The sequence below is a fragment of the Mastomys coucha genome, unplaced genomic scaffold (genome assembly GCF_008632895.1).
Source record: "Mastomys coucha isolate ucsf_1 unplaced genomic scaffold, UCSF_Mcou_1 pScaffold18, whole genome shotgun sequence".
NCBI classification, from domain to species: Eukaryota; Metazoa; Chordata; class Mammalia; order Rodentia; family Muridae; genus Mastomys; species Mastomys coucha.
In genome coordinates this window covers 14655287-14675662 of record NW_022196900.1, presented here as the reverse complement: position 1 = coordinate 14675662, position 20376 = coordinate 14655287, and the positions used below count along the sequence as shown (strand labels likewise).

At 39.9% G+C, this 20376-nt stretch overlaps 1 protein-coding gene across 1 annotated transcript in view; it reads right to left on the bottom strand.

Moving 5' to 3' along the window:
- Positions 1-13: 13 nt before the first annotated feature.
- Tmem38b (transmembrane protein 38B) overlaps positions 14-20376 on the bottom strand; it is a 47434-nt gene continuing 27071 nt past the window's right edge. Inside the window, exons 3-6 of the mRNA XM_031377433.1 lie at positions 14394-14578; positions 12575-12662; positions 6983-7100; positions 14-2049 (exon numbers count right to left, since the gene is read on the bottom strand). Coding sequence (XP_031233293.1) covers positions 1807-2049; positions 6983-7100; positions 12575-12662; positions 14394-14578 — 634 coding nt within the window. The 3' untranslated portion in view covers positions 14-1806. The remainder of the gene's footprint in view (positions 2050-6982; positions 7101-12574; positions 12663-14393; positions 14579-20376) is intronic.

Sequence of the window (20376 nt, the reverse complement as noted above, 5' to 3'; positions counted from 1 at the left end):
ACTACCCTTTGAGTACTAAAGTACTTATTTTAATGAACTTGTTTTTAACACAAATGAAAAACAAGATTCTTACCATTTTAACGACAGTTAAAACTTCAGAACTGACCAATAACATATTAATTTTGCAATATTTTTAACAACAGATTGTCAAATATATAATAGAGAATGCAATTAATTTAGTGCTTTTTGTCACAATATCAAAAATAAGCATTTTCTCATACCTAGGTTATCAAAAGTGCCCCACTCAAAATCTTTTCCTTAATCAAGTAAAGTACCTGCTATTGTGCATGTTTGTTAAAAATTAAAAAGGAAAACGTCAGTGCTATTACACAGAAAAACCCTGTTTTGAAAAATAAAACAAAAACAAAAAACAAAAACAAAAGGAAAACTTTACATATTGAATATCATTTAAGTGCTTCTTAACCAACCAAAAATGCCTAACACAGATGGCAAGCTCACATTCTTAGTAGGAAAGTCACAACCCAGAATTTTAATGTTATAACATGACTTTTATGCACCAAATAAAGCAAATAAAATCTACCATTTGGTATGTTTGCGTGTTTGCTTTTTACTTTGTCAACGAGAAAGCAGATTTCATGTTGTATTACTTCATTCAAGTGTCTACCTTGTGAGGTTGGCATCTGTGGCTCATATCAAATGTGGGAAGACAGTCCTCATGAGAGCTGAGCATTTTCACAGAAAAACAGCTTTCATTTCAGATAAAACTAGAAATACACACACATCTATGAAGCAGACACCTAAAGGCAAACTTACACGAGACAGTCAAATAATCAAATGAACTCGTGAAGCAATGATCACCGGAAAAGAGGTAGAGGGCACAGTTTCAGCCATGGCACAGAGACATACCACCAGCTTACTCAGACCAACTGAGTCAGGAGGAACATACCACATGTGAAGAATCTCTCTCCTCAGCTGTTGAAACAGGGTAAGGACAGAGACAACACAACCCCGGTTCCAAACACAGGATTATTAACAATAAAAACTGCACCCCTAGCCTGGCATGGTGGCCCATGCCCATAATCCCAGCACTTGGGAAGCCGAGGTAGAAGATCTGAGGCCAGCCTGAGCTACAGAGTGAGACTGCTGTTGCAAAAAGAAGAAGACATACACAAATTGTAACCCTGCTTTTCTAAGGAAAAAGTAGTTTTTAAAACAAGGGCATGAAACAAACTTCAAACTGAGACTCATATTAAAAATAATGAAAAATAATACTTGAAACTAAAATAAATTAAATTTCAGGTATTTTTAATATGTGTGAGATATATAAAATAAATAAATGTATACACCAAATATACACTATTAGTTTATTTTAGGTTAAAAAGTATTTAGGAAAAGTTCTCCATGTTCAAAATTAAATAGAAACTGTCTTCTATATACAGGAATTATACTGGAAATATGAAATGAAAGTTTAATTCTGCAGAATTAAAACACAATTATAGTCATTCAAAAAGTAAAAAAGAAATACTGAATTTTTTGTTAAATTCTTAGAATTTTGCAGTAACAAGTGAACTTTTTCTAACGTTTAAAAAATTATTCTTTTATCAATATAAAACTATCCAAATAATTATGAGAATCTCTTACACCAGAAAAATAAATTCACATGATACACTCGTGACCCCAAGAGTTACAATCAGCAGAGTGAGCAGTGTCCCTGAAACAAAGCGCTTCCTCCTTTTGTCTCCTCCATCCCTACAGATAAGCGTTATTTTACATCATTTACACAGAACTAGAGCGCACGCTGAGGTAAGTAACTCTTCCAGTTTGCCGGAAGCTCAGGGACGGCCATCAGTCTTCTTTCTTGGCTTCTTTCTTGGCTTCTTTCTTGTCGTGTCTCTTGGCAGCTCCTGTAGGCTCTGTGACCCGCTTGGATGCTGATGAGGCAGAGCCATTGGAAGACTGTTTGACTTCAGCTTTCTTTTCACTTAGTGAAAACTGCTGCTGCTGCTGCCGGCCAAACAGCATCCGAGTCAAGGTGTCCTCAAAGGGAGTGAGAGTCACAGCAGTATCCTTGGTCATTATCATGGTTACCTACGGGAAAAAATTAACTTTGAATTTCAGTACAAACACTTTTTGTTTATTAAAACTGAGAGAGAAATAAATAATGGACAAAGAGATTCAAATGTATTTTTTATTTAATCTGTAGGAGGAAAAATTAAGGTAAATTTTGGAAAAATCTCAGGTCGTTATGAATTTAAAGATTATTCATTAAGAATGTACCTGGTACTGTGTACCAAATAAAATATAACCATAACTACCAAAAATTTTTAAAAAAGAAAAAATAACAAGAGAGATAGATAGATAGATAGATAGATAGATAGATAGATAGATAGATAGGTAGATAGATAGATAGGTAGATAGATAGATGATAAAGAAGTCACAGGAAATCTTACCTACCATCTATACTGGCAGCCAATACAGCTATCATTGCTATACATCTGGCATGGGTCAGAACTGTAAATACTTTATTTATACTCCTCTCTACTTTAACTTAATGCAATAGTTACTGTTGCCTTCATCACAGAGAGGAGCAGTCACAGCTCTAAGAGCTTAAGTAACTTGCCCCAAACTAAAAAGCAAATTGAATGGAAAGCGAGACACAATATAGACTTGAGTTCAACTACTAAACAACACACTATTGCCAACAGTGCAGGGTTTCAGGAGCTGCAGAACATTTCCAGAAAAGACACTACAGAAAGCATGTCCCCACCAATCTTTTCTGTTTGAATTACTTAAGTATAGAACAAAGACATCAGAATTTGGACTGAAAAGAATTTCCAATCCTTTACCTCATAAACCGCACTGCTCATAAATGTTCAGACTTGATTGAGAAATTAGATAAATCCCAACATGGATGTACAGGGAGAACTCGGGATCTAACTTCATTTCAAAGCTCTAAAAGTCTGTAACAGTCAGTTCTTCCAGGTCACAGAAAAAAAAATCAAACTAGAAACGTTTGGAATGAAATCCCTAAAGTAGGCCCTACACAATCAACTTGCTTGGAGTGCATGATATCAAGAATTCATCATTCAGTATGACATCACCTAGGGGCTGGGAAGTTACAAAAAGAGTCTATGTCCATCTCAAGAACAGACAGATGAAAGGTGTACCATGCAAGTTAAAGTAGCCAGAAATAATGGTAAATAATTTAGAACATGTCAGATGAAAATGGCATAATACAGTCTACAGGATATTAACACTACCACATATATAAAGCAAAGCTCATTTATGGAAAACTTTGTGAAGATCCTAAATGGTCTGAAATATATACTTTGAAACAGCTACTTAAAAAAAAAAAACCCACCTTGTCTCTCTCTCTCTTTTTTTTTTACTTTATTTTATGTGTATTAGTATTTCCCCTGCATATGTCTGTATAGCACATGAACCAGTTACAGATAGTTTTGAGCCACCATTTGGGTTCTGGGAATTGAACCTGTGTCTTCTAGAAGAATAGTCAGTGTTCTTAACCATTGAACCATCTCTTCAGGCCGAAAACAGCTACTTTTATAACATATGTGCTGTCTGACCGGAAGAAGAGCCCAGGGAGTAAAAATGTTGACGGGGGCTGGTGAGATGGCTCAGCGGGTAAGAGCACTGACTGCTCTTCTGAAGGTTCTGAGTTCGGATGCGAGCAACCACCCATAATGAGATCAGACGCTCTCTTCTGATGCCAGCTGCAGTAAATTACGCAGGAGCAGGGCCCGAGTGAGGGGGGCCAGCAGAGGTCCTGAGGTCAACAGCAGCCACACACATGATAGCTCACAGCCATCTGTACAGCTACAGTGTACTCATACACATAAAATAAAAAAAATAATAAAAAAGTAAATCTTTAAAAAAAATGTTGACAGAAGGGAAGGAGGAGAATAAGACAAGGGATGGAGGATGCATGCAATTTTATGAGTAAAATTAAAATATAGACTTTGAAAGTACTCTATGTGGGTAGATAAAGCTGCTTCTAGAGCCACAGATAAATGCAAATTCCAGTGTCTGAGGTGGGCAACTTCCCTACAAGCTGTTGGTTGGAGAAAGGTCTGAAGTTTCTCCCTACAGCATCCCCTGACACAAATACAAGCTAGTGCCTCTGCTGCTGGATGCTTCTCAAAACTAGATGGTAAGACCCAATTGCTAAAGACACTATAGACTCTGGTCACAGAACATGGAGAAAGCAAGCTTGAACTGGGCCTCGAGTTTTCTTGACGCTTGCTAGACCTCATGGTGGCAGAAGGTGCCACAAAGGCTGATGAGAGAGACCGACATCAAGTCTGTGGAGTCTTATGCCACATTACTGAATTAAGGCAAGCTGTGCCCACTGGTGCAATCCAGGAGCAAACAGCAGCTTTATGGGGTGAAGCACAGCAAACAGCAGCTTTCTCATTAAATTTGAGACCCACTCCACAGGAGGGATTTATTCACATCTCATCCTATAGAACCTGATCAGAAGCCCTTGGCCACAGAGGTCCTAAGACATAATGGGGAGGCTACTGCTTTGGTTTTGCTAAATAGACAAGGTGTGCCTATCACAATAGCTGTTATACCCACAATTAGTGCTGCTGTGAGCTTCGGTCCTAAGTTTCCTTTTCTAATGGGCAGTATTAAGTGCAGGGTCTCATAACTGGTCAAAGTAATGAGAATAAGTGAATGTTAAATGTTCAGCACACACTGAGGCATCTATCCTACTCCAAGACTTAGGAAACCTCAGAGAAGAAATGTCAGAAAGAATTTAAGAAACAGAAAAAGAGGAGGAGTGCTATGGCATGTTGACATGATATGTGATATGACTGCTGCAGCTTTGAACTCACAGCATCTGGGATGGATTGCACAAGATTTATGTAAGACTGGACCTACCAACATCCTGCCACAGAAGACGTAGGCGCTCATGATGCCCCACGATTCCCTGAGGATTTATATAGTTAATGGTTACTGGAAGAAGGAGAGATATTTACTTCAGTGGTATAGCCACTGGTAAGCCACCGTTAAAATTTTTTAAATGTATTTATTTTAGTTTATTTTTATATATGAGTGTTTTGTCTGCATGTATATCTATGTGCCATGTGTGTGCCTGACGCCTACGAATATAAGGATATAAGGATATAAGGACATAAGGACATAAGGACATAAGGACATAAGGATATAAGGATATAAGGACATAAGGATATAAGGACATAAGGACATAAGGACATAAGGACATAAGGATATAAGGATATAAAGACATAAGGATATAAGGACATAAGGACATAAGGACATAAGGACATAAGGACATAAGGATATAAGGATATAAGGACATGTAGAGGATATAAGTTATCTGGGACTGGTATTGCAGAGCTGTTATATGGTTGCTAAGAACTGAACCTGGATCTTCTGGAAGAGCAGCCAGAGATCTTAATATAAATATGTATTCTCTCATACCTGGGGTATGACTGTAAGTTGTACCAACAGTGGAAGTCAGAGGCCACAGACAGTTCAAGCTGCTTCCCAGGACCGCTCCTGTTTATACTCCCCCAGGTCCCTTTAGTCCTATAGACTCCTCATCTTCACTTTTATTTACCTCAATTAACTAAAATCATTTTACAATTCTACCAATCTTTGAAACTGCTTTTACCAAGGTCATCATACATGGCTTAATTTTAAAAACACCCAGCTTCTTTATAGTTTTAATCATTATTGGCCAGCACCTTTGCTCTATTTCATAGTAACTAGTTCACTGTAGTTTCTTCAAGTGAAGTCAATAAGTAATACATGTTTCTCAGAGTTCTTTCAAGTATCCACTGATGGAAGAAGGGATCCAAATTTGACACAGTTCAAAACAGACAAAAGATTTATCTTAAAACCTTTTTCTTATGTCAGAGGCTGGAGAGATGGCTCAGCTCTGGCTGCTCTTCTAGAGTACCTGGGTTCATTTCCCATAATCCATGTGACACAATTACTGTAACTCCAACTCCAAAGAATCCAATGCCCTCTTCTGGCCTCATAGGGTACCAGACATATACAAGGTATACAAAGATATGTGCAGAACAAATACCAATACACGTAAAATAAAATAATAAAAAATAAAGCATATGTGAACTTTACCCAATAATGCATTTAATATATTTAAAGTTAATTACCATTGACATCAATTAATAGTAGAAAAAAGCATCACATTTATAATATGATTTTCTACAGAAAATGCCAGAAGCCACATATCCCTTGGGGCATGTGCAACCCTAGTTCATGAAACACAAACTTGCTTGAAATTGCAAAGCCTCCATTGACATAATTCTGTGTATCAACAATACAAAAGGGCTTTCTCCTCTACTGATGATCTTTCCTGTTTATTTTGTTTCCCTGTGGCTTGAGTTTTATCAATCATAAAGTTCCTGAGAGAATTATAAAACTAAATGATTTCCTCTTTAGTGAATCTGGCTAAACATGTTCGGCTTACTTGAGTTCTGGGTGAAAAGGAAAAGGAAATTGTAGAGGAGAGATGGAAGAAGGAAAGGAGGAAAAGGAAGATATTGAATATATTTCTCTCAAGGACAAAGAGAATCACAGGAAGAGGCAGAAAAACATCAACAGCTGTCTATTTGACCCAGAACGAAGAAGCAGATCTGTAAATACATGTGGCTTCCTCTACCTGCAAACTTAATAGACTTACATTTGACAAAAACAAAAATTCTACCCTAGCTTTAAGACTGAAGCGGGCCTATCTGTGCACTTCTGATCTTCCTCCCTACTACTCTCTGGCCTCTGAGACACCGCCTGCCTATCCTGTCCAACCATAAACATCTCCTGACGGCAAATGAAGAACCACAGAGGAGCCTCAGAAAATCCTGATGCGTTGAGCCAACTCCCCCAGAACCATCTTTTTACATTCAACAATAAAAAACAAGTGTTCTTGGTACTAGCTTCACCTGAAGGACTCTATCAAGAAAAGGCTTAAACAAGATTTGTAATGTAGGCTGGTGGACACCTGGAACTTTCTTACCTTTATGGTCACGAGGAAGATGGTGTAAAGGAACATGAGATTATGCTTTGATATCGCCAGATGATTGGTGTGCTGGAACGTGAATATAATTGACCCTAGCAGGGTTACCTTGCAAGGGCTGAAAGGAAATAACATTTTAAGTCAGTGACAAACAAAACAAGTGCTCTGTCTACAATTTTCTCAGAGGGCTCTGTAAACATCAACTTAAATGGACTATTACCAGATATTAACACAAAATGAGCTACATGAATACATTTTTAAAGTTTCAGAAGTGCTGAGTTATTTAAACTTAAAAATCTTTTCTCACAGCGTAAAGTTCTAGAGATTTTTATAGACTGTGTGTGTCTTTGTATATGCGCGCACACACAGAGGCATCAGATCAGAGTTGCAGGCATTTGTGAGCTGCCTGACTCGGCTCTCTGGAAGACTGCCTGTCTTATGTCAGCTTCGCACAGCTAGAGTTCTCTGGAAGGAAAGACCCTCAGGTGAGAAAATGCCTCCATAAGATCCAGCTAGAGGGCATTTTCTTAGTGATCGCCGGGGAAGGGCCCAGCCCATTATGGGTGGTGTTCTTGGGCCGGTGGACCTGAGTTCCATAAGAAAGCAGACAGAGCCAGCCAGTAAGCAGCACCCCTCCATAGCCTCTGCATCAGTTCCCACCTCCACGTTCTTGCCCTGTTTGAGTTCCTGCCCTGACGTCATTTACTGATCAAAACTGATGGAGAGATGTAAGCCAAATAAACTCTTTCTTCCCCAAGTTTCTTGGGTCACGGTGTTTCCTCACAGCAACAGAAACTCTAACTACAGCAAGCACCAAGTGCTCTTAACCACTGAGCTAACCCCTCAGGCACAAAACTTTTTAGAGTGTCCATTAAGCTTCCATAGTACAGTATTGTAGAAACATATTTATTCATCTAACACCTTTTTAAAGGACTTGAAAAAAACCCTCTGTGATAAACAAGACCCCAAGACAGATGAGAGAAACGGGAAAATGTCTTTCCTGTTCTGTGGTGTAAATGCCATCACTGAACAACCTCAGGCTGCCGTATAGAACGAAGAGTTAAGATCACACATAGTTACTCTCAGAAAGCAGTTTGGTGGCACCCATAAACCTAGTACTTGGGAGGCAAAGGCAGGTGGATCGCTGTGAGTTTGAGGCCAGCATAGCTACACAGCGAGACCCTTTCTCTTAGAGCAAAGCATGAGCCATATACCCTAGTATACCACATAGTATGGCAAGTCAGTGTTTGCCAACATCTTAAGTACTAATGCTGAAATCATGAATCCACTGTACTGCTAGCCTACATAAGCAGTGGGGACTTCCTTACACACTTGTGACATGCTTAAAGTATCTTGGTAGAAGATCTCCGTCCAGCTATGCTATGCCTACAGAGGATACCTTATAAACTATGAGAATGCCACACTGCAAAGATGACAAAAGGCTTTCCATAAGTCCATTTACTTTTAAAGATTATTCAAGTGTTATAAACTAAGGGATGGGTTCAAAATAGTGTAAGGTCTGGACCACATATTAATATAACTAAATAACAATCATGACTTGGAAAAGAGATTTCTTTTCCTATGTTTTAAAAATATTTTAAGATGGGGCTGGAGAGATGGCTCAGCAGTTAAGAGCACTGACTGTTCTTCCAGAGGTCCTGAGTTCAATTCCCCAGCAACCTGAGTTCAATTCCCCAGCAACCACATGGTGACTCATAAATGAAGGGCTGGAGAATTTTAGAATTTTAAAATAAGAGCATTTAATAGAAATGTGTCAGTAAGAATATATAATGTATAACCTTTACCTAAAAGGGCATGGGAGACCTGTAAAGAGCCAAGAATATAGACTAGCCAGTTTCAGGAACTTGGCTAACTCAGAGAACCTCAGGGCTCTGGTTCCTGATACCTGCCCCTCCTGACTGATCCACAATGAGGGCGGAACTAGGAATGAAGGTCTACTGGTTTATGAGGCTCTCCACCCTGCTGACCAATAGATGAAGATTACATTACTAGAAGGAATATGTTCCCCTCCCTAACTGACTGAATACCTTGGGTTGGGTCCCTCTGAAATTTTCCACTGTTTTTTGTTATGTTTCCTTGGTAACGCCCTCACCCTCCCCTAGTTTGTGGTTTTTCCCTTTAAATACCCCTTACTCCTTGTAGTCTGGGTCGGAACTCCTCTGGCCTGCAAGGTTACGATATTGACCCCGGAACTGGCCTATCCCAAATAAACCTCGTGCGCTTGCAGCAAGATCGGTCTCTCATGAGTTATTGGGTGGTCGTGAGACTTGAGTGAGGGTCTCCCCAGCTCTGGGGGGTCTTTCAATAACCATCTGAAATAGGATCTGATGCCCTCTTCCTAGTGTGTCTGAAGACAGCTACAGTGTACTCACATATACAAAATAAATAAGTAGATCTTTAAAAAATTTTTAAGACAATTATTAATCTTAATATTCTTATCAGTTTATAAATGTATAACCATGTTATAAAATTATACAAATTAAGATGTGGAGATGACTTAGTGGGTAAAGTGCTTGCTGTACAGCATGAAAGCATATGGGGTACTGAAAGCTATGAGCCCACCAGTAATCCTGTGCACGGGAGGGACAGACAACAACCCCAGAGCAGGCAGGCTACTCAGGAGGACAGTGAGCTCCATGTGCTCTGAAAGACCTCACCTCAAGAGATACAGTAGAAACACACCAGTGAAAACATCACACACCAGCCCTAGGCTGGAAAGGGCACAAGTATGCACTATGATACACACGAGCCCACACGTGAACATGTTTACACATACATATGACCTCTGCCCAATGGCATATGATTTATCTTGATGTTATTTTATTACTCTAATAGTTTGGTTCCTACACTGCCACACCCACTCCAATGAAGTCTTGTGACAAGCCCAAAAGCTTGGCCACAGACCAGGGGCAAAAAAGCTTCAAAGGAAGCCAGTCTCTTGTAGTTCATTCGTGGCATCCCCTAACTCAGAGGTAGCCTAGATATGTCCTTGAGAACTCGCGTGCTAGGTGCCCACCAAGAAATGATTTACTATAGCTAAACAAAATTGGACATTGCTCTCTGACCTTTACCGATATTCCAACATCTTAGCCAAACCCTGGCTTGGAATTTCAAAAAGAATGTTACCCATTGAGACTAATTGCCTACAGCATTGTTAGGGAGATAGTAAAGAGGGTAGGGCATTGAAGCTTACAGAATGGGAGACTTATCCCAGAGCAAGGTCAAGTAGAATCCTCACTTTCAGTCATGTGTGGCAGCAGAGCCACTCCTAGGAATTAGCAAGAATAAGACTTCCAGACACAAGTCTCTTCTAGCCCAGAAGATTAGCATAGTGGGCATTTTACTAAGGATGGGCAGAACCTTGAGCTGAGTGTGTGTGTATGTGTGTGTGTGTGTGTGTGTGTGAGAGAGAGAGAGAGAGAGAGAGAGAGAGACAGAGAGAGAGACAGAGACAGAGAGACAGAGAGAGAGGGAGAGGGAGTGAGGGAGAGAGAGAGAGACAGCGTACGTCAGTCAGAAGCAGAGCATTCGAGATTCAAGACTTGAGCATTCGAGCTTCGAGACTCATGCGGTCCGCAACCCCCTCCTTCCAGAGCACTCAGGCCTGGGGAGTGCAGCACCTGTCCAGAAGAGGTGGCTGCTTTAGACCCAGTGTGTTTCGGGTGGCCTCAGATGTACCCTGACCACTGAGCTGCCAGATTTTTCTTTTCTCTTTTGTAATGACTGTAAAAGTCTGATGCCATTTTACACTCAGACTCAGCACTTCCTTGTGTCAACTCTGTTTGTCATCCACTGAATTTTTTGCCCACCTGACCAGAACTCTACTCATCCCACAGAACAAGGGATTCCTGCATCAAACCCAGTCCGTGGCACTACACTAAAGTAGCTCCTTAAGGAAATGGCTTTGACGTACACACTGACCATTTTGGATTTTGTTTTCTTAAAGACTGACTCTAAAAAATAAGCAGTTTGTAGATAATTGGGAAAGGGCACTGGAGAAGGACTTAAAGATTTAAATCAGGGTTAGACTTGTTATGAAGATTGAGATGCACTGGAAAATTCTATCACTGTTTCCTACGAAACAGAAGTCAGATTCTCCTTCCAAATCACAATGGTGGAACAGAGGGTAGCAGACACTCCTCTTCCAAAAGGGGAAAGGAGAGAGCCCTGGCACCAAGAAGTTTCAAACTCCAGTAGATCAGTTCCACAGGGATCCAAGGGCTTGGGCTTCAGGCTCCATGCTTTAACCCTGTACAGCATGGTCCTGGCCTCTGTACTTCAACTCCAGCCTGTGCCCCTCCCTGGTCCATCCTTCCTCAAAACTACTTCCGCTTTTCTTGGTTGCTTCCTATTTCCAGGACTCATTCCCTACTCATGGCCACACATCATATATACTAAAAGCTAGGATCTGCATATAAGATAAGACATGTCCACATCATATGTCTGATAGGGCTTATTGTTGTTTTTATTTTTATGTGTATGGGTGTTTTGCATGTGTACTGGCTGGTTTTGTGTCAACTTGACACAGGCTGGAGTCATCACAGAGAAGGGAGCTTCAATTGTAGAAGTGCCTCCATGAGATCCAGCTGTGGGGCATTTTCTCAATTAGTGATCAAGGGGGTAGGGCCCCATGTGGGTGGTGCCATCCCTGGGCTGGAAGTCTTGGGTTCTATAAGAGATCGGGCTGAGCAAGCCAGGGGAAGCAAGCCAGTAAGGAACATCTCTCCATGGCCTCTGCATCAGCTCCTGCTTCCTGACCTGCTTGAGTTCCAGTCCTGACTTCCTCTGGTGATCAACAGCAAGATGGAAGTAAGCTGAATAAACCCTTTCCTCCCCAATTTGCTTCTTGGTCATGTTTGTGCAGGAATAGAAACCCTGACTAAGACAGCATGCATGTATAGTCTGTGTACCACATATATGGCTGGTGCCACAAAGGCCAGAAGAGGACATCAGATGCAGTGGAGCTGGATTTACAGAGTTATGAGACATCATGTGGGTCCTCTGTAAGAGCAACAAATGCTCTTAGTCATAGAGCCATCCCTTTAGCCTCCAAGCTGTTTTTTTTTTATTAATTTATTTATTTGTTCACTTTATATCCCAATCGCAGCACCCCCTTTTCTTCCAGCTCCTCCCCACACAGCACCTGCCCCACTTCTCCCTACTCTTGTCTTCTGAGAAGGGGAAGACTCCCACCCCCATATCATACCACCCTGGCACATCAAGTCACTATACAACTATGCACATCCTCTCCCACTGAGGCCAGAGAAGGCAGCCCAGTTAGGGGAATAGTAGCCCCCACTCCAGTTGTTGGGGGATACATATGGGGGGGCCATAGGTCCAGCCCACGCCAAGCTGTTTTTATAAAGAAGGGGAATTCACAGAAAACTGATGTTTCCTTTATAGTGTTCATCTGAATTAATGAACTTGCTGGTTTTCTTTCCCAATGTGACTGCCATTTGGTTTTTAGGCATGTCTCAGTCACATACACAGTTCCAAGTTAGTTCATTTTAAAGCAACTGGGTGGTATCTAAGGCTGAAAGTCCATATCTCAGTATAATACAGACCACTTACAAGGACATCTTCAGCCATTGATCACCTTCTGGTTTCCAGTCTCCTTTTAACAACTGTTCACAAGCTGTGATGACAGCACCACCTGCACCTAAAGACAAAATAGAGAAGAAACAAGAGTATTGAACCAATTTGCTTAAGAAAATACATGGTATGGGAAGTCAGAATTTCCCCTCCTCATCTAAAATCCAAGATTACCAAAACAGAATTCTCAAAAGGAAGAAAAAAAAATGTGTCTTCTGTTCACTGAGATCTGAGACGAGTGCATTTCCCTCCTCAGAATGACAACTCTTTGTCTTACTGTCTCCTAAGGTTAAAGCTGGGCTCTCAAGCATAGACATGTATATAATAGAATTGTTTTAGGAAAAGTAAGATCCTCTCTTTACATATCTTTCCTTGATATGGCTAGTTTCAGGTGTGGTACACCATAACAAAGGTTACAGAAATCTGTCAGTTCCTACATATAAAACAGCAGGATTAGTGACATTGTTAGAAGCACTTCCCTAGCATACATCAGTCTTTAACAACGCATAAACCAGGCATAAACATTGCCTGTGATCTCAGGAGGTAGAGGCAAGATGCTCAGAACTTCAAGGTCATCCTCAAGTATACAGTGAGCTTGAGGCCAGCCTGGACTACTTGAAATACTGACAAACAGACAGACAGACAGACAGACAGAAAGGGGGGGGGGGAAGAAAAGAAAGAAAGGAAGGAAAGAAAGAGACGGGGAGGGGGGGAAGAAGAGATGGAAGAAAGGAGGGAGGAAGGGAAGTAGGAAGAGAGGGAATATAGAATAAATAGAAAGCAATTGGAGCAATTGGTGAATATGAATATCTGCTATTTCCAAAAATCAACAAGAAAGGAAAGAATATAAAGCAATTTGTTTTCATTTTTAGACAAGGTTTTTCTATTCTAGAATTCTCTGTGTAGTTCAAGCTGGCTTTAAACTTGTGATCCTCCTGCCTCAGCCTCCCAAGTATTCAGATTATTAGGTATGCCTAACCATGCCCAGCCTTAGCATTTTTTTAAATTTACATGAGACAAATTTTCGTATTAAACATATTTTTTATGATTTATTTATTTATTTTATGTATATGAGTACACTGTAGCTGGACAGATGGTTGTGAGCCTTCTTAGGACCTCAGCTTGCTCCAGTCAATTCTGCTCACAAAGGTGCAAAGATTTATTTATTATTATACATAAGTACACTGTAGCTGTCTTCAGAAGCGCCAGAAGAGGGCATCAGATCTCATTCCAGGTGGTTATGAGCCACCATGTGGTTGCTGGGATTTGAACTCAGGACCTTTGGAAGAGCAATCACTGCTCTTACCTGCTGAGCCATCTCGCTAGCCCAAATATATTTCATATATAGTAAAATAATTACTTATGCTTCCATCTGGTTCTGAAACAACAAAAGAAATTATTCAAAAGAAACTTTACAAGGCCACCAGGTTCAAAATAATGGCTGGAGTGATTGCTCAGAGGTTAAGAGTACTGGCTATTCTTCTAGAGATCCTGAATTCAATTCCCAGCAACCACATGGTGGCTCACAACCATATATAAGGAGATCTGGTGCCCTCTTCTTACATGAAGGCATACATACAGGCAGAACACTGTATATATACTAAATAATATCTTAAAAACATAATGGCTGATCACTAATTACTGATGTAAGTAACTGTTAAATCAACTTTACTAGCTAAAAACCCAGACAAAACTCCCACTTTCCAAAAAGATTTATTACAGTATGTGATCCCTATCCCTGTAAGCAAAGAAGTATTTATAAGCTACAGTACGTATGAACACAGATTGTTAATCTTACCTCGGGCCCATCCAACAACTATCATGACTATCCATCCATTTCTGTAAGAGCTACTAGCATGCGTGACTCCGCCTACTATTTTCCATGTTCGGGTCATTTCCTTCATTCCCGCAGCCAGGAGCTGAATGGGTTGATATGAATAACACTGGGAAACGAGGTCACGTGGGCAAAAGAATACAATATACCTGAAATTAAAATTTAAATATTCCAATATGTAAATAATATCAGAGGAATAGAAGTGAAAATCTAAGCCATCACCACTAACAGCATGGCATAATACAACCAATGCAATTATCAGTAAAAGCTTGGAATAGGATTTCAAAAAAAGCAGCCTGGATACTAGATTGCTTTTCAAGTCACACAACACGTATATAATAAGTCTATGTCATGAGGAGGAGAAGCCACATACTTTGCAATGCTCTATACACTTTTCCATTCATCCACACAGTATGAGAAGAAAGTTAGGTACATAATTCATTAAGAGAAAGAAGCAAGTGCCATACCAGTTCCAGCGGGTATGGGCTATAAGAATACAGGGTCTTGTTCTTAGGGAAAGGAGTTAGGCAAACCAGCCTTTGGCAAATAAGCAAGGGTGGCATTTCAACTCCTACTAACATCTTGACCTGTGTCCCTTAGTTTATAGCGTAAGCGGAAATGCACAAAGACAGAAACAGCTCACAAGGAAATAGGTTTATGTTGTGGGAAATGTATTTTTGTGCAGCTGAAAGAATCCTACTGAGCTTAATCTTTAATTTGATTGAATAAGCTTAGTTTTAGCCAATGGAGTGGTTGCTAATTTAACAATAATACAACTCTTCTCCGGTGAACCACACTTTTAAACTTTATTTGTTCTTCAGCATCTTCTCAAATACTATCAATAATACTTACTAGCAAATACAGTTTTTTCCCTCCATTCCTAATAGACAGTTTGGTATGTAAAGTGCAATACATCTTCCAATGGAGTGACACAGAAAACACAGCACAGGAAAATGTGTTTGGGTTCTTTTCAAAGCAAGTGTTAATTTTATTTTAACTCATGAGTCATAAACACAAAAACCTCATGTGCATTCAACAAATATGAAATATTTGCCAACACTGCTCCTGAGACCTAATACGGAAGTAATGGTCAGCCACTACATTCCTTCTTACTTGAGGTCCCACTCACTGTACCCAGTCCACAGAATGTCTGCTTCATTTCATCTCGACTCAGACAAGCGGTGGCTCTGAACAGCTGAAGCAGTTGGTTCTTACACCTCAAAGTGGCTCTAACTTTATACACTGTTCCTTCCTACATAAGATAAAGGCTATAGAGCTCATCAGTGAATTACACTGGTCACTGGATGGCAGGAATCCTACATCTTATCAACTGTCCTCAAACCAAAAACTCAGCACAAGAAAAATAGCTCTGAATTGAATAGTCTATTAGCATTCAATCTGGAGGCAAAATACAAAACATATCAAAGAATCACTTAATTACAGACTCTGTGAGAAAGGAATAAAGTATCTGGAGACAATTTTAAGCAATCTGAAATGAGACTGTATGGTTTAAAATTTTTTTACATGGACATACAATATTTTGAAAGTTTTAAATGTAGAGGCAATTTCCAGGAAGTTGGACAATGGAGAAAAAAATTATATATAGTTAAATAATGAATTGTATATATATTCTTAATAAAATGAAACAATACTTTGGTATCTCTTATAGATTAAATAAAGAACAGATGCTATAGTTTCCTTTAGCAGTAATTCACGTTAAAAATGGCATGCTCATAAGAACCAACCAGCATTACAACAGCTCCATTTGCCTTCCCTAACTCCATCTTTACCATGCGTTCAAACTTGTTACCACAACAGCAACTTTTACATTCAACTGTGCAATAGTGCACATACAGTCTATCATTCACAATTATACCCCTGAGTCCTACGTTTTTATCCTTTTGTATCAGGTATTTCTTTTTTTTTTTTTCCTTTTGGTTTTTCAAGACAGGTTTCCTTTACAGTCCTGGCTGTCCTGAACCAGCTCTGTAGACCAGGCTAGCCTCGAACTTAACAGAGATCTGCCTGCCTCTGCCTCCTGGATGCTGGGATTAAAAGCACACGCCACCATTGCCCGGCATCAGACATTTCTAATGTACACCTACAACCTCACATATTAGCAAAACCCCTGTGCCCACCTGAGTCACCATGGAGCAAAAGGAACAAGTCTCTGTCATGTTCAACAGACTTACAAACAAGTATGACAGACAAATCACTGCAGGCAGAAGCACTCTTGTTCTGTAATACAAGTTAGCTATATAATGCTCTTCTGATGAATTACTGGGAAACAGTCACTAGGTAAACAGTATGTCTCTTCTATAAAGACTGTAATTTCACCTTAAGTTTGTAATATCTAATAAACCTTTACCTTGTAAGTACCTAATACACACACACACACACACACACACACACACACACACATGAACACACACATATATACACACATACATATAGGAAAGGAAAAAGAAATGGAATAAGGATATAATCATGGATTTCCCACATACTTTTAAGTCCTGTGGGTCAGATTAAAAAAAGAGAAAAATGACAAAGAGTAAAAAATAGTGTAAAATAGGATACAGGCAACATAAACCAGTGTAAACAAGTTTTAAGAGGGGAAAAGAATTTAGGGTAAAACCAGAGATCAAGCAGAAGGAGCTCGCTGGGCTCATCACTGAGAACACTCCCTCACTTACCATCAACTCCCCATGTCTACCAAAGGCAGTATCACTTAACTGGGCCAAACGGAACACAGACTACACCCACCTTAGTCTACTGCAATAGCCCTGGTCTGTGGTAGGACACCAAAGAAATTTCATGGATGTATCTTGAAAAAGACTATAGAACTTTGACTCTTATATTTTCCTCATCTAAATGTAATCTCCCTACAGAATGCTTGGAAATTTAAGGAAAACATTCTGAGACATAAAATCAATAGATAGAAAATTATAAATTATATACTGCCCCCATAAATGGCTTTTTAAAAACACAACTCAAATGAAAGTATATGGAGTTTTCAGACAGCAGCTATATATGGACAGAAGCAAGCTCTTGTTTGTCTTTACCAGGAGATGGGTGCTAACCCCCAGTAGATGGTGCTAACCCCCAGTAGACGGTGCTAACCCCCAGTAGACGGTGCTAACCCCCAAGCGTGCTATCATTCTGAAGATGATCTCACTTGAGTATATGATTCCCCAAATCATTTGACTCTCAAAATCAGAAGCAAAGACTGAAATGTTATTCTAAATGTTAAAACTTTTATAATTAATCAGTAAAATTCACCATCTTCATTCCAGCATCATTTCTCCTATTTAAGACACTGTAAGGACAACAGTTCTATTCCAAAGTTCAAAGTAATTCACTGCTTATGTACCAACTAAACGATGAAATAGCTGTGGTTTAAATCTGGGCTCCAAATACTCAGGGTCTCCAGCTCCTTGGCTAAATTGTTAATTTCTTTGTGCCTCGCCATCATAATCTGTTAAGGATAAAACAGTACTCACCACGGCTTCAAAAAGCCAGAACTACAGGGCCCAGAACTACAGGGCCCAGATATAATGACTAGTGACATGCATCAAGTACAGAGTGAGCAAAATCGGAGTGTGAAGACTACCCAGGGAAGGATGGTACTGTGGTCGTGGAACTCTGACAGTACACAACACACCCTCGGTTTAAAGATGAGCAAGACTAAATGTAGGTGAGCAAAGAAGAGAATAAAATTAACTATCAATGTCAGAATATTCTAATTTTGTAACATACTTTGCCCAACAATTAACAGAATTCTTTGTATCTAAGTAAATTCCAAGTATTACATATGTAACAGAGACAAGATAAATAATAATAAAGTCTTGAATTTGAATTAGAGATAAATAGTATGAACTCCAATGCTCTGAGTGAACCTTCCTGAAGCTATTTCTTCCTAAAAGAAACAGAAGAAAAGTGTAAGAATCTTATAACACCAAGAGGCAAGGAAGAAAGGCCCAGGCTAAGAGGATCCTCTGAAAAGGCTCCCACTGGCCAAAGATGGGGCAGTCAGTTTCAAATAATGACAAAAATTGCACTCTGTATAATCTCACAAAACATCTTCTAATCTGAGTTCATACATAGGTTTGTTTTTGTTGTTTTTAAACTGATCATCTTTGCAGGATGACCACCAAGCAAACCACCGAGCCACAGCCCTGCCTTTCTATTAAGTAGTATAAAGCTCAACAAAAATCCATCTGGCAAGTCAGAATGTCGATAAGTGCATGTGTGCGGCTGGAAAGGAAGGAGTAAGAGGAGCAGTGGCAATCCTTCATGGCAAAGAGAAAAGAGGGAGACTTTGTAGGGATGGACAGTAGGTCCTGGGGAAACTCAGGACATTGTTCCTATGATGGCACAAAGGAGTCACACACTATAACTTACTTTAAGATAATCACTTCTTCATTATGTGAAGAATAGATAGTGGGTGATGAAAACTTAGTAACTTAGGAAGTTACTGAAAGCCCAAGCCAGAAGTGGGAGGATTAGTATTTAATGCTGGAAACAGGAGAGATGGGGAGGTTAACAGAATCTGGCTCTCTTACTTTTTATATAGCCTCAGCATTTATACAACATTAAAACAATCCAAAATGGTAGTATCTTTGTAAACTACTGTGACAAAATGGAAGTCCTTTAGCAGTGCTTTTGGAGGACAATGCGTGAGATGAGTAAGCAAGTCTAAGACACAGGGCAGCTGTCATGCATGCAAGCTCTACAGTCACCTGTTCTGACTCTAGCCTGAACGCCTACATAGACAAAAATTATGGGAACTGTTCCCTGGGTCTCAATTTCCTCGCTGTCAAGTGGAAGTAATAACAACAGCTGCCTCTGTAGGATGGTGAACGGAACACACTTGATTCAAAACTGGAAGGCAGGCTTAAGACTGGGAAAGCATAAAGCAGAACAGAAGAAAATGTCATAAGGAAATCTGTCACATGTAATCTATTATTTTAATTTTTAAAGTGCTGGAGTGATGGCTCAGCAGGTAAGAACTGTGGCTGCTCTAGGAGAGAATCTGGATTCCTTTTCCAGCACCCACATGGTGGCTCATAAATTATCTGTAATTTCAGTTCCTGGGTATTCAATGTCCTCTTCTGGCCTCCTGAGGGACCAGGCACATACACATATTCATGTTACACATACATACATACATACATACATACATACATACATATGTATAGACATTCAAGCAAAATACCCACACACATAAAATAAAAATAAATAAATCTTTAAAAACATAATTATAATAGCTACTTCACAGGACTCATAAGTGTGAAAATAAATATAAAGAATTTACCTAATATCTCGTTCAACACATATTAGCTATTGAATGATTAACTCCACTCCACCCACTTTCCACAGCCAAAAAATATAAACTACAAAGAGAGAGAAAGATTTTACTGAAAGCAAGCAACACCCTGTAAAATCTTTGAAGACTTTCATGTTTAAGTCTGGTAGTATGTTCTATTCCATTCTCACTTGATAGAGTGAGTCATGATTTTAGATACCAACTACCTGAGAAACTTGTAATTGCTGTTAGTAAAAAAATCCTAATTTACCACCATATTGGATTTTAAAAAACAAAAACACAAGGAACTCTGCCAGCCCAGTGACTCGGGTTCCTTCCGGTCTGTCTGGGCTGGTGTCCACAGCAGACCTTGGGCACAAGCTCTGCAGCCAGTCCCACAACACCCAGAGGAAGCTCCACTCCCAGGCATTCTGACACACTTAGAATCAGAGATGAAGAGGAACACTGGGAGTAACTGGGACCAGTGGGACCAGGCACACAGGAACTCTGCCAGCCCAGTGACTCAGGTTCCTTTTGGTCTGTCTGGGTTAGTGTTCTGAGCAGACCTTGGGCGCAAGCTCTGCAGCCAGTCCCACAACACATAGAGAAAGCCCCACTCCCAGGTGATCTAACAAGCCCAGG